The 14,676-nt window shown below is 28.5% G+C and overlaps 2 protein-coding genes across 2 annotated transcripts; one reads left to right on the top strand and one right to left on the bottom strand.

Annotated features, from left to right (window-relative positions):
- The first annotated feature begins 1,674 nt into the window (after positions 1–1,674).
- On the top strand, positions 1,675–3,509 carry LOC127254951 (protein OXIDATIVE STRESS 3-like). The gene is made up of 2 exons (XM_051280318.1): positions 1,675–2,234; positions 3,012–3,509. Exons 1-2 carry the CDS (start codon positions 1,915–1,917, stop codon positions 3,346–3,348), a joined length of 657 nt encoding a protein of 218 aa, XP_051136275.1. The 5' UTR covers positions 1,675–1,914; the 3' UTR covers positions 3,349–3,509.
- Positions 3,510–10,541: 7,032 nt separating this feature from the next.
- Positions 10,542–12,639, bottom strand: LOC127254627 (protein IQ-domain 26-like). Its single transcript, XM_051279841.1, has 3 exons — positions 12,144–12,639; positions 11,463–11,669; positions 10,542–11,375 (listed from the first exon to the last, which is right to left on the bottom strand). The coding sequence occupies exons 1-3, from the start codon at positions 12,528–12,530 to the stop codon at positions 10,755–10,757; spliced, it is 1,215 nt and encodes a 404-aa protein (XP_051135798.1). The 5' UTR covers positions 12,531–12,639; the 3' UTR covers positions 10,542–10,754.
- Positions 12,640–14,676: the final 2,037 nt, after the last annotated feature.

The raw sequence follows: 14,676 nt of genomic DNA, 5'->3' as shown, positions 1-14,676 counted from the left end.
TGAGCTCCCTTTATTTGGGTCTTTTGATTTTCAAAATTCAATTATATTACACTCTTTTTTCTTTTGTTTTGGGCCAAACCCAATATATGCAATGTTTTGTAATAAAGAATAATGTATTTTCACATAAAAATAAAAAATCGAAAGATAAAAATTATATATTTAGATTGTAAGTAGTTAATTATGTGGGCTTAGAAACATCTTACAAGCCCAAACCTAACTATTTAAATTTTGATTATTTATTTATTTTGAATAATAATTGTTAAAGGGCAAAAAGTAGACAGGAACATGGACGGTGACGTTCTCCTTCGTGATAAGTCTGAAATTTTGATGTGTCATGTGCCCATTTGAATTTTATTTCTAATGTCTCTCAAATGATTTTTATTTTATTTTATTTTAAATGTCCCATAATGATTTCTTCTCCTCAATTATCAAAACTTTAATGAATGTGGTATGTATGTGTGGGATTTCATTTGATTATTATTATTATTATTATGCAATTATCATTTATTCATATAAAAAATATTATTATTTCTGAACTATTATTTAAAAAAAAAAAAAAAACTTTGATTTTTGTATGCCGTACATTTATTTTTTATATATAGTTGAACACATGGGTGTATAGTATCGTTCAATACATTTTTATGTGTCATTGAATATAATTCTTATATATAACTAATTATTCAATGTATTTTAAAATTATGATATTGATAAGGGTTAATGATGAAGGTATTTTGTTATTACTTTGATGGTAGTAAAAATTTGCATAAAAAGAGGTATAGGAGAAAATATATATTTATTTTATTATTAAAAAGAAAAAAAAGAAAAAAACTCAAAATTGGAAACATACTTCTAATAAAGTAAATAATGAGATAAGTGTATTATATTCCGATCCAGTTCTCAGTTGATGGAGTTACATAAATTGATTTTTATTTTTATTTTTTATTTTTTAATGTGCGGTACAATAATTTTTGTAATGAATATTTGAATTTTTTTTAACTTTTATAAAATATATTTTGTATTATTTTTATTAAATGTTTCAATTAAAAATAATATTAGGTGAATAAAACTAAGGTTGTGATAAGGCTGGATATATATATATATATATGTGTATAATCCCATATTGTTACCCAACCCTAATCCAAGTGTTGCATGCCAATTTTCAGACAATAAAAGTTTCTGTTATGGACACACAAACACACACACACATATATATATATAATACATATATAATTGGTGGGGTTTTGGATCATGAGTTGGAAGTGGACTTGCATTATATATTATTATTATTATTATTATTAATATTATTATTTTATTGCATATATATATATATATATTTGTAAAAGTAAAACTTATCTTGTTGGAAGACAAGGATAGGTGATGAGTGAAGTCGCTGACTCAGTGAGTAAGATCACTTCAATTTAAAACCACATAAAATAAATAAATAATAAAGAGCAAGCTAAATGTGAATGAATGAGCTAGGACAAAGAAGATAATGCCGAATCTTAAAGATATATATATATATATATATATATGATGATAAGGCATGAATACATTTAATTTATTTATTATTTAAAAAAAGAATTGCCAAAAATCAATCAATGTGTGTCCTTTAGCTTCCAAATTCAATTCAATTTAATTTAGTTTCTTTATCCCCAAAAAGTTGTTCTTCCCATTTCTATGTTTATCCAATCAATCTTCAATTCCTCCTTACCCTTTTTTGCCCACGTGTCACCACTTTTTCTCCACTCATTTCTCTATCTTCCTCTTCTTCTTCTTCCATTCATATCCACATTATATTCATCCTCTCTCTCTCTCTCTCTCTCTCTCTATCTCTCTCTCTATATATATATATACACAGATTCATATATATGGGGGGTTCTTGATTGATTCTTGATCGGTATTCTTGTAAGAAAGATGACAGAAGGGATCATTACTCAGGCTCATATTCATCATCTCCAGCAGGTTCAAGATTCGATTTTTCTACCAGACGATCTTCGTCATCATCGTCTTCGTCGTCGTCGTCGTCATCATCGTACGATGAAATCAGCAGCAGCAAAAAAAACTAGTTCGAGCTTTAGTTCTTGTTCTTCTTCCTCTTCTTCCATTGGAGATGAATCTACAGAAGAATCATCATCCATGTCTTCTTCAGACAGCAGTGCTACAGCAGATGATGCATCATCGTACAATCCGAATCCGTACGATCTATCGGAGATCATGTCCCAACTCCCCATCAAGTATGTAATTTAACCTAATTATAATTAGCAGCAGATTCCATCTCAGTTCTACCTACAAACCCTTAATTTGTATGTTTCGATAGAATTAATATGTTTATCTAAATCTGGTCGATATTCATTAACTTAGAATTTGGTGAATATTGTATTTTAGGGGTAGTTAGTGATATATATTTTTATAGTAAAAACATTTTATTTTAATTTATGAATCAATCATAATATTGACTTCAATAAGTATACGTTTAAAAATATTTAGTGGCATGCCTTTAGAGCTGACAGGGAATAAGAGTATTATACAATTTATAAAATTTAAATATATTTTCATATCATATAATTTGTAATATCATAACATCTTTAATTATGAATTTGTTGATTTGTATTAGGATTTGAATCTTTAAAAAAAACAAGAACAAGAAAAAAAAAACAAAAAACAAAAAAAGCCCATAGATGTATAGGCTTTGTTCACCAAACACTAATTTTTTAATTGCAGATTTTATAAAAGTAAAAATAAAAAAATTTCAAATACTCGTTACAAAAAGTGAAAATAGTTAATTTAAAATAATATATTTATATTTTTGACATAATTCTTTGTAAAAATGTGGAGGTGAACGTAGCTACAGTATTAATATAATTCATGTATTATCTGTCTTTGTCTTTATATTGTGCGGTATTTGTATATGATAGTGTGTTGTGAATGAATGTGGTATGAAGTTTATATTTTGATCGTATATTGTTTATCCTATGATAACTAATTACTAATTAAAATGATGGTCATTCCAGGAGAGGGCTCTCAAAATTCTACACAGGCAAATCCGAATCCTTCACAGCACTAGCAAAAGTGAAAACCCTCGAAGATCTTGCAAAGAAGACAACCTCCATTTCTTACAGAACCCATCATTGCAATCATCTCAAAGCTTCCAAGAGCTGTGGAAATGTCCTAAGAAGCTACAATAATAATAATAATAATAATAAACTGATCCCAAAGCCCACCATATCCAAGAAAACTCATGTAAAGCCAAGTTCTTGTTTTGCAGCATCACCATTTCACAGTGCCAAAAGAGGGACCTTTTTCATGGCCACCAAACCTCCATTGAGCCCTCTCAACGACAACAACTAATTCGAACATCGTATTGATCGATCGGACATGTATTCTATGTGTATATATATATATATATACATCTTGTTAGAAATATAGAAAATTTTGTGATGTACATATATATTAATGGTATTTATGTTGAGGCCTTAATTAGAGTTTTGGGATTGGATTTTGTTTTTGAACATTCGATAGTGTTTGTTTGTTAATTATAAGGATCGATTAATATTATCCTTAGTTTTTTTCCTAAAAAGGAAAAGGTAAATAAGATGGGACCAACATAAAAATAGTGGAGAAACAAAATGGGACGAAAGAAGTAAAATATTTTATCATTTCACATCAAAATAGTAAATTTTAATTTTATGTTATCATGTTAATACACAAATTGCAAATGTGCCCTTATTATGCGGTAACATTTTAATTTTTAAACCTATTATTAGTTGAAGAATGATATTAAATACTTATTTTTTATTTAAAATATTATATTTAAATTTATTTTATATACAAAACAATTAAAAATAACAATGGGTCGATTCATAGGCCCAACAGATGAATTTGGATTCGGGTCGAGTCAATCATTGGATATGAATTGGGCTCCAAGTAGGATATATAATATTTAATTCAATATCCAAATAATTGAATCCAGTCTCAATTAAACATGTCCTGTCCAGGTCCAGGTTGATTCTTGAGTTGATTCAAATCTATTGTCATTTAAAAAGAAAAAAAAATAAAAATAAAAATGTATCCAACACTTATATCCATATAATACCAAAATTAATTTTTATTCAAATTTTAATTATTCTCAAACCTCGCCAATATTTAACAAAACATTTCTAAAAAAAAGGATTGATAATATATATGAAATAATATATTTTAATTGAAAAAAAAATTATGATGAGAATAATACAAATTTAAATCAAATAGTATATTATATATAGATATAGATTAATTAATTCACACTAAAGTTAGGCCTTTTGAAGGAATCATAGTGGGCTTTAGTGTTGAGCCCAACTTCTGGGCTCTTTAAAAATGTACTTATGAAATTATTTTCCCTAAAAATTTAAATGCAAATTCGTTTTGGGAAATTCATTTTATTATCGTTCATAATAAATTTATTTAACCAATATAATACGCATATTTCCAACAGTATTTATATCTTATTGACTTTGTTTATGAGCTTTAATTATCATCTTGTCATATACATATAACAATACAAAATATTCATTGTACACTATTTCAATATATATTTAATCTAGTAAAATAACGAAATTATTTAATTACAAATTGATCATAAATAAGTCCACATCTTGACTTAAGCATATGTAAAGTCTCCTTTAATTTTGAAGGCCTTATAACATTAATATTAAATTTTATTACAAACAAAATAAGCAAGCATTTTATGTATGGAATTTTTTGCTAATTAGCATCTAGAATTTCAATTGCTAATTGGTTTTATTTACAAAATATATACACGTATATATTCAAATAAAACTTTTATTTATTTTTTTTATAAAAAAACATCCATAGAAATGACATTTTTCCAATGATCGAAAATTCACCTATGAAATTAAATTTTGTCAAATTTATCCCACAATAATTCATTGTGTTGAACCAAAGTATTTAATTAGCACTATTGAATATTGGGGTTTAGCATAATTCATAGGTTCCTGGCACACTTTTTATAAAGGTCAACACACACACACACACATATATATATATATAATCTATTTACAATATTATATGATTCATTATATCTACAAATTTTATATGCTGTTCTCTCAATAAAATCTTTTATAAAATAATTCAGCATCTCATTTAAGCTCCAACGAACATATTCCGCAGAGCGGAATTCAGGACATATATATATATATATCAATCCATCGATATGATCAACTAATTAAGTCCCCTTAATTTTCAAAATTCAAAAATCAATGGGGGGGAGACTGACTATAAACAATCTTACATTAATCTCCTCGATTTGCACTAACTAAAACCCTAATTACTTAATATTAATTTCAATCCATTTGTCACATACTGACCAAATCCCCTAATTAGATCTTTGGGCAGTGCTTTTTTTAATACAACAATACTACTTAATTAATCTTCTGATATCCTCGAAATTAGGGTTTTCTGTTGGATATTATACTTTAATTAGGTTCTGCATTGAATTAGGGATAAGATGACGATTGCATTAGGGCATCCACTATATTAAAACAAATATATATATATATACACTCCCTCTGTCCCAGTACAATAGTTAATAGTCCGATTTACCATTTTTGTCCGTATTAAAACAATAGTCTCATTATACAATTGTCACTACTTTTTACATTAATATACTCACAAAGGCAAAAAAGTCTTTTACTCGTATTTTTTTACGTACTACCAATATAATATCAATATTCTTTAAATCACGTGTCAAACGTAACTCAGACTATAGTTTTAGGACGGAGGGAGTATATGTTTTCTATCACACAATATATATATATATGTATCCTATGCATGTTATTCTTGGAGGAAGAGACATATATAAATATATATATATATATAAGCTGTGTGTGTGAAATTATAATTGGGGATCAATGTTTGAATTGGGAGAGACATGCCACTTAATTAGGGTTTATGTTTGGTTTTAATTATTTACTTTAGTGATAGCTTTTCAAATTCAAATGTTGTTAGAAGTCACGTGATTTAGAGTCTTAAACAATATGTTACGATTATGGTTGCAATTATATAATTGATATAATTTTAAAGTTAATTGCATAATCAAAATTACAATGACAAAATTAATTTTAAAAGACTAACTGAGAATACCAACAAATTGATATTTGTGTGCCCAAGTTTTATACACCACAAAATCATATATTGAGTATATTTTAATTGTTGATTAAAACTAAATATAAAAAAATAATCATTATATTTATAATTTTTTTAAAAAATTTAGAAATTAAAATTCTGAAATTTATTAATAATTTGAGTGTTCGGCGGACCAAACATTTTTAAATAAGGATGGTCAAAGATTTAGGTGCAGTGTTTAGGAAATCTTGAAGAGTGGGACGGAGTATTGAAAATATGAAAATTTGGCCTAATTTTATGAAACTTTATATGAATTTTATATAGTTTTGCTATATATATCAAGTCGTATTTATCGTTTGCATAGTTTATCGTCTATTGTGAATCACATTTCAATTAGGATTAAAATTATCAATAATAATATTAATTAATTAATTATTTTTATTATTACTATTTTGAATCTAATTTAATACTATTCACATCGTACGAATTTCCATAAAAATATAATACTATTTGGTCGGCTCTAAGAGTTCAATTTATTTTCTGCGTGTTTATATTTGAATATTAAATATAATATCAAAATGTAGTACAAATTAAGAATAAAAATTTATACAAATATAAAGATATTTTTAATGTTAAATACAATAGCGCAAAAGGTAAACGTGACCCTTAGAGACAGACGAATCGAGTATTTTATTAACAAAATATCATTTCAAAATCATATTTAAATAAAAATTTAAATCAATTGATCATAAGCACATTCGACTTTGACAAAATTCCATAGAGAGCAGTAGAATAATAAATATTTATTTTATTATATTAAAGATGAAATTTCGGACTCAACATATAAAATAAATTCAAGATCTACTTAACAAAAGTTGAAAAATATTTCAGAAACAAAACAATGGGCTTAAATAACAACTTTTATAAATGCAATAAAATAAATGTGAGTTGCAATTTGGAAATACAAGTAGAATTAATATGCAATTAATCATAAGTTCTGATTCGCATAACGTTTATTATATGTTTTATTTTGGTAAAATATTTTTTATCAAAATTAATTAATTGGGACATATTAATAATTAATTAAATAATGGCAGTCAAAGGTGCTGCACAATTCTCAAAATTACAACCTCAAAAATAAAAAATAATGTCGAAAGTCTATTCAAGAAATGACGTGAGATGATGCAAGCAAATCAAACCCTAATCATTACTCATAAAACAATTCAAATCTCCTTTATTAATTCTATCCCATTTTTATTTTTATTTTTTCATTAATTTATTTTAGAAAATGACGTACTGGTACTACCCATCAGTATATTATTGTGTTAAGAATTTGATCTATTTTTTTTTATAGTGCAAAGATTTTTTTTTTGGCATGACTAAAAATAAATTATAAGCTCTAAACATATAATTAAAATATATTTTTAAAATAATATTACTGATTGATATCGATTGGACAAGAAAGTTTAATGTGATAGTATGTACGTGGTAGATTTTGAGAAAAAAAAAAGATGAAAAATAACTGTTCGAAAAACGAGAAGGACCGAGTGAGGGCGAAAGAGATAGAAGAGAGAAGGTGAGTGAGTTTTGTTTGAATGGTTGGACGCAGTGCGACAGGGTGTGATGTAGATAATTGTAAACAACTATTAAATTTGAAAAGATGAGATGAGACCGGTTAGAAAGAAGAGAAAAAATATATATATATATAAAATTAGAATTTTAAAATTTGTTTGAATAATTATAAAGAAAAAAAATATAAACTACCAATTAAAATTTAATAACAATAATAATCGGTAATATTTTAAAAGTTAGGCCCTCTATTAATGAGCAGTCCTGAACAGTCGCTCATTCTGCTCCTGCTAAGAGCCGGCCGGGATCTCGAGGGTTTGTTTGTTTAGTGAATTTATTTGAAATATATTTTATATATGAAATATAAAGAATTGTGTAAATAATATAAAAATAATAAGTATGTATGATATATTAATCTATGTATATATATATTAAAAAATATTGAATCAAGTTAAAAGAACACACCTCAACATAATTAGGCTCCCAATCTCTATAATTATTTAATATACACAAATTCAATGTATGTGTATTTTTATAGTAAACCTTGATGGCTAGCAAATTGTAAAAGAATATAAGAAATGTATTAACTAAAATATCTTTATAATACAATCAATATAATTATAAAATTGATATTACTTCCTATATTAGCAATTTTAGATGAATTGAACAGTGTTCAATTAGTGAATGAATATATTAATTGTAGATAATCTAAAATCATAAAATAGATGTATTGGTTTTGGAGAAATATATATATTTTTTTTTTCACAAAAAGAACATATTCGAAATTCCGGTAATTGATTTTAATGTTTGATTAAATACCAATAATATTTTGTAAAAATAATTAAAATACTCCGTTCCATGACAAAGTATCCATTTTTTTTTTATTTTAGTTCATCTTATTTGTAAGTATCCATTTCTTTTTTTTTTTAATTGTACTATCTTCCTAACATTACAAATACTCTTACAACTTACAATATATTACACAAATATCCATTACCTTTTATATCACGTAATATTAGTAAAGTTATTTTAGTCATTTCTATTTTATTCCTACTACATTTCAATATAATACTAATATTTCTAAAACTCCGTGTAAAAAATAAATTGATACTTAGTTATGAGACGGAGGGAGTATTTGATTTAATCTTTTGAAAAAGTGAACAAAATCTTCTTGGAAATCATCTTACTTTATATTCTCAAAGGGAGAAAAAACAGTAACATTGAACTTTTTAAGAAGATATTTTTACATAAAAAGTTAAACATCAAAAAGGGGGAAATAATTGTTTTGAGAAAGATAGGCATTATAGACATATACTTAGTTCTACCAAAATAAAAAAAAAAATTACCATAGCTAATAAAAAGTGAAGAGAATATTCAAAACTTTTTTCCATGCATTGTTGTTTGGATCCTTTTTTGGTAAAAAAAAAATTAAGTAACAATTAAAAGTGTACAGTTTATTCCATTAAACTACTGTTTGGATTTATTTTTATTTTTATATTTGAATGTATCCTGTTTGTAACATTATTGACAAGGGAAATAATATTTTTCTCCAACAGTAATGAAAAACCTTTTAAATAATACTCCATTGAAGAAGTGTCTGATTGAGAGTTGGAACAGAAATCAAGAAATAATAGTATTTAATTGAAAGTGGGTATAAATAGAAAGTAAAAGACTAAAATATCCTTATTTTTGGAAGGATTTTAAAAAGTAGGTTAGAGTAATAATTAGGGGTAGTTTGAAAAAATATGAATAATTTTGTTATAAAGTGGGGACCACGATTACTAAATAAAGAAACAAACAGAATAATTGTTTTGGAACGAACAAAAATAGAAAAATAACACAATTCTTTTGGAACGGAGGGAATATATATTAATATTATTTTAATACAACCTTCAAATAATTTTCAATCAGATGAATTTTAAACTAGATTCAAATATCAACCCCTAATATATATATATATATATATTGAAATTTGAATTTATGGTATTGTCAACAAATTAGGTTACATTTTTAATACAACAGTTGGAAATAGATTTACGAAATAAACACTGCTGCAGCTGTACCAAAATCAGAAGAATATTCTGTGCATTTGTGGATCCATGGATGCGATCAATTAATTCATTAATTAAAATTGGGTGCTCTTTTTTTTTAACATAATAATAATAATAATAATAATAATAAAAGAAAATTAATAATATTTTTTATTTTAAAAAAAAAAACCATGATTTGAAAATTGTGCCCCACTCACTGACTGTGCATCTTCTCTCAAAGAAATAAAATAAAATAATTATAGTGTGAGGAAGCCACATGGTAGTTTCATCATTCATACTGCTATTTCAATAAAATAAATACATCATATATATATATATATATAAGAGGTATTTAAATAACAGAATAAAATAATAAATTATTGAGAGCGGGAAAAAACGTTATGGGCCATTTCAAAAAGTTGTAGAATAAATAAATAGTGTGTATAACTAATACGGCTAGCAATAATTTATAAACTCAAAATCATTTCATATTCATATATATATATAGAAATTTTTGAAATCATTGAAAAAATTGCAAATGGTCTTTTGGTTTCTTTTCCTTTCCAATTATATATAAATACATAATTATTTCAATTTCAAAGATTCAAATCAAAATCTTAAAAAACAATGTGACGATTTTATGTGATATAAAGATGTATTGACGTGATATTTTAAATATAAAATTAAATTTTAATGTGATAAAATAAATAAAAATTAATTATTTGATTTGATATTTTTGAAAAAATTAAAATAAAATAAAATAAAAATAATAAAATATAGGTAAAATCTTACAAAGAAAATAAAGAAAAAGAGATTTCATCTCATTTCATATCATATGATTCATCAGACATAAATTTGTGAAAGAAATTTACACAAGATCATCAACTCAACCTGTTCTATTCTCATTCTCAGCTGTCAAGACGACGAAATCGACATAACTCAAACCTTAAATATCTTCTCTATGAACAAAACCCAGAACCAACCCAGAACCAACCCTATCGATAAACCCGTAGAATCTAATGCGATCGCCGCGCCCTAAAACTCAAAACCTTCCTCGAAGCTTTCCTCGACTTGTCGAGGGCACAACGTCGGCCTCTCCATCCTCACACCGCTGAAGCTACTCCGGGACGCCATTATTTCGTTCAACGACAACCGTTTCTTCGTGTTCGCGCCTGATTCAATAACGGGCCTCTGCTTCGGGGCGCTGCGGGATCGGAGCTTAGCCCGAGAGGATTGTGTATTCGCCATATAGCTCGGGAAATTCGAGTACGGCCGGTAGAAGCTATCGCCGCAGACGCTCTTCGCCGGCGTGCCAGGAGCGTGGGTCCCGCGACCCGAGGTCCCGAACCGGGGCGTGTTTTGTGCGGTGGCAAACTTGTAATCTTCGGCGACAAACCCCCAGTCGAAGTCCTGGAGGTTACGGGAATCGGGGATCGAAAGACGAGACGGGACTGGGTACGGAAGCGGCGACGACGACGACATGTGGTAGTACTGATCGTCGGTCCCATATTCCGACAGGCAAGTGCTGATTCTCCGTGACCTCGATCGCGGACGGCACGTGTCGATCTCGACAATTTTGGGGCTGTCGTCGAAGACGTTGAGCGACGGATCGTATGATGCCGATAGCCTCTTGCTGTGAAATTCGTCGAACTTCTCCTGCGAGACAAAATTCAAAAATTACCAATCAAATTCGGAACGAACATTAGCGACGGAATTAAATAACAGCCCGGAACTCGTTCTTACAGTCGACTTCCTAGCTCGCATTTCCGGCTGGTATCTGTACTCGCTGTTGATCGATCGTCGCGCCCTATGCGATCGAACCGCGGCCTGGGCGTGAATCAAAGCCTGCATACTGTGTAAAGTTGCAGCTGCTCGTTTTCGGACAAGGTAGCCTCGAACAAGGGCTTGAAGCTTCACCAGCCCTTTCAGAGCTCTTAGCGCTTTCCTGGCCTGTCCAAAATTTAAATTTAATCTTCGATATTTTCGTAATTTGTGATTTTAAAATAAAAAATATGCAATCTTTCCGCTAGTTTTTAGAATGGTAATTACAATAATTTTAGGTTGTCAAGTTGTTACGTCAACTTCAAATTTCAAACTTTCAATAATGATGACCAAGAACAGAACATAGTAAGTGTAATTATTAGGAATGTCAGTATGTAAAAAACAACTATCACGAGGTATATGTATGAATATATTTCGTTGAGGCATTTCGTCGAACACTTGGTGGTGTAATGATTAATGTGTATTTGTATAGTTTCTACGGTAACAATTGATTCGATTTCTGGGGTATCAAAAAACATCAATTCAAGAATTTTCAATTCAGAATAATGGAAATAAAACAAAAATCTAAATCAAATTCACGAAGAACGCAGAAATCCTATTGAAAATAAATGGAAATGAAAAGAAAAGAAACAAAGAGTATACCAAATAGCCTCTGAACACAGTCTGAATTTTCGCGGCGGCCGATTTCTCCCTATCGCCGGCGAACAAACCGCCTTTCCCCTGACTCGTCAGCCTCACAACCGCCACCGCCGCCTGGGCGGCGGCCATGGCGGCATCGGCGGCGGCGGCGGTGGCTGCAGCCACCGCAATCGCGTGCTTATTCTGCTCCTTCTCGGTATCGGCAATGTAAGATCTCAGCCACGCCGAGTCCACCGGGATGCTCGCCGGAGCTTGGTCCAGACCGCCGGAACCCTTCCCCGACTTGGCGAAAATCCACTTTTTCTTCTCCCTCTTCTCCCCATTCTCCCCATTTTCCTTCTCCTTCTTCAACCCTAAAACTCCCCTCAACCACCGCGTAGCTTTTCCCATTCTTTAAATTAAATCTTCACACAGCACAGATTCGATTCTTCAATTGCACAATCGACCACAAAAAAATGGCGGATTACGGCGAGAATGACACAAAACGAGAGAGAAGATAAACGGCTAAAAAAACAGACCGATTTCACAAACGCCATTGAACTATATAAAATACTCAACGCTTCATCTCCCCGCGCCAGCACACCCGGGACCTCGACTCCCGAACCGGCATCCACCGTCGATAATTGACACCTCACATCTGACGGTCCAGATTCATACAAACCATTATTAAATTTCCTTTCCTGCTTTTAAGTTTTGAAAACATTGCTCAATCTGACACATCCTCGTGAGAAACTGTATTACAAGACAAAAAGGCATCACAGAAGGAAAAAATAATTTAAAAAAAAAATAAAAACAGGGATTCAAAAAATACATCTCACATATATAAATAAAAATCCAAACTTTAATCATCCCAGAACAAAACAAGAAATCCCAGACAAGAATATCAGTGGAAAAAAGTTTGAATTAGAAAAAGGGTCTTACATCATCATCAAAAGAATTCAAAACAGTGACCTATATACATTACTACTATTCAAGAAACAAATAATATAATGATTCATTTTTCTTAGTCAAACAATCATCAACAACTTAAATAAATTAAATTAAATTAAAATAAAATAAAACCCCTTCAAAAGTTTCCCTAACACACCTTTTTCAAATTCGAAAAAAGGTCCCAAGATTATATCCATATAGGTTGAGCCAATCAGAAAACCCTAGAAATTAAAAAACCCTAATTCGGAGAAAGTGTCTGGACAACTTTCTGGAGCAACGTGTACTGAGGATGGAAATATAGTATACTAGGTATTTATCTGCAGGTGATGACGCCATTTCCATCCATATAATTTATTTCCTTCTTTGATTCTTTTCAAGATTCTTTATTTTATTTTATTTTTTTGGGGTCTAAAGACGAATAATGAGTGGAGGAGAAAGGTATGCATGGGTAGGGTGTTCTGGTTATTAGGGTTTTGATTGACAGATAAAAAGATTATTCTTAGATTATTGCAATATTATTCTTGTACTGATCATTTGAGGATGTTTTTTTTGCCTTAATTTCACCACAAATTAAACTGCATTTGGCTTATGGTGTGTTTTTTTTTTTTTTTTTTTTTTTACTTGTCGTTAAAATTGTTTTCGATCTGAATTTTTCTCTTTTTTTTGAAAATATATATAGGTTATTCTTTTGTGGATATTTAATAAAATTTTAATTATTTTTTTTAAAAAAAATTTCAAATTAAATAATTATTTGTTATTTTTTGTATAGAATTTAGGTCGCTAAAAATTACTTTTAAAAAATATATATATATAATCTTAGAATAGATTGTATAGTACAAAGAATATTAAAACGAAAGTTAATATATATATATTTTTTAATAAAAAGTGAATAAAGTAAATCTCAAAGAAAATTGAAGGGTTTCTTTTTTAATGTTGATCTTGATTCCAAAGCTGACTTTGCACATTCCTCTCGTTTTTAAATAGTAACAACAATCTTTATATTAAAACATTTATTTATTTAAATATATTGGAAAGAATACTTCTTGAATAAATTGACTTGGTGGATTTTTTATTTATTTATTTTCTCATTTTTCACATAATAAGTAAGAATGGTTTTTTTTTTTTTCCTTTAAAAAAATCTCTTTTAAGAATGTAATCAACCCCTTTTTTTTTTCTTTCTTCTTTACCATCTAAATTCTATTCAAATTTGATGCATGTGATTAAATAAAAATATAAATGGCCATACATATATAAAACATATTTCTATGTAATTTTAAAAAGAGACTTGAAAAATAGTTGTGTATTGTTACATTGTATATTGTACAGTGCAATTAAATTTATTTTATTTGACCACGATCAAATTGGATGTGATTTTTTTGTACATATTTTAGTTTTATTTCAAATAATATTTTAATTTGATACTATTTTATAAAAATATAATGATACATTTGATTGGAAATTATATATATAAAACGAACACATACATCGTATTTATTTCAAACATGAGTATATTAATGAATACTAAAATGCATTCCTAAGTGAGTATAATTATAATTTAAGGAATTGAATAAATGAAAATAATATATAAAGACAATTTGTATTTGAT

The sequence above is a fragment of the Andrographis paniculata genome, unplaced genomic scaffold, assembly GCF_009805555.1.
Source record: "Andrographis paniculata isolate CXL003 unplaced genomic scaffold, ASM980555v1 Contig52END, whole genome shotgun sequence".
Classification (NCBI taxonomy): domain Eukaryota; kingdom Viridiplantae; phylum Streptophyta; class Magnoliopsida; order Lamiales; family Acanthaceae; genus Andrographis; species Andrographis paniculata.
The sequence above is the reverse complement of the archived record's forward strand: the minus strand, read 5'-3'. Positions and strand labels throughout refer to the sequence as shown.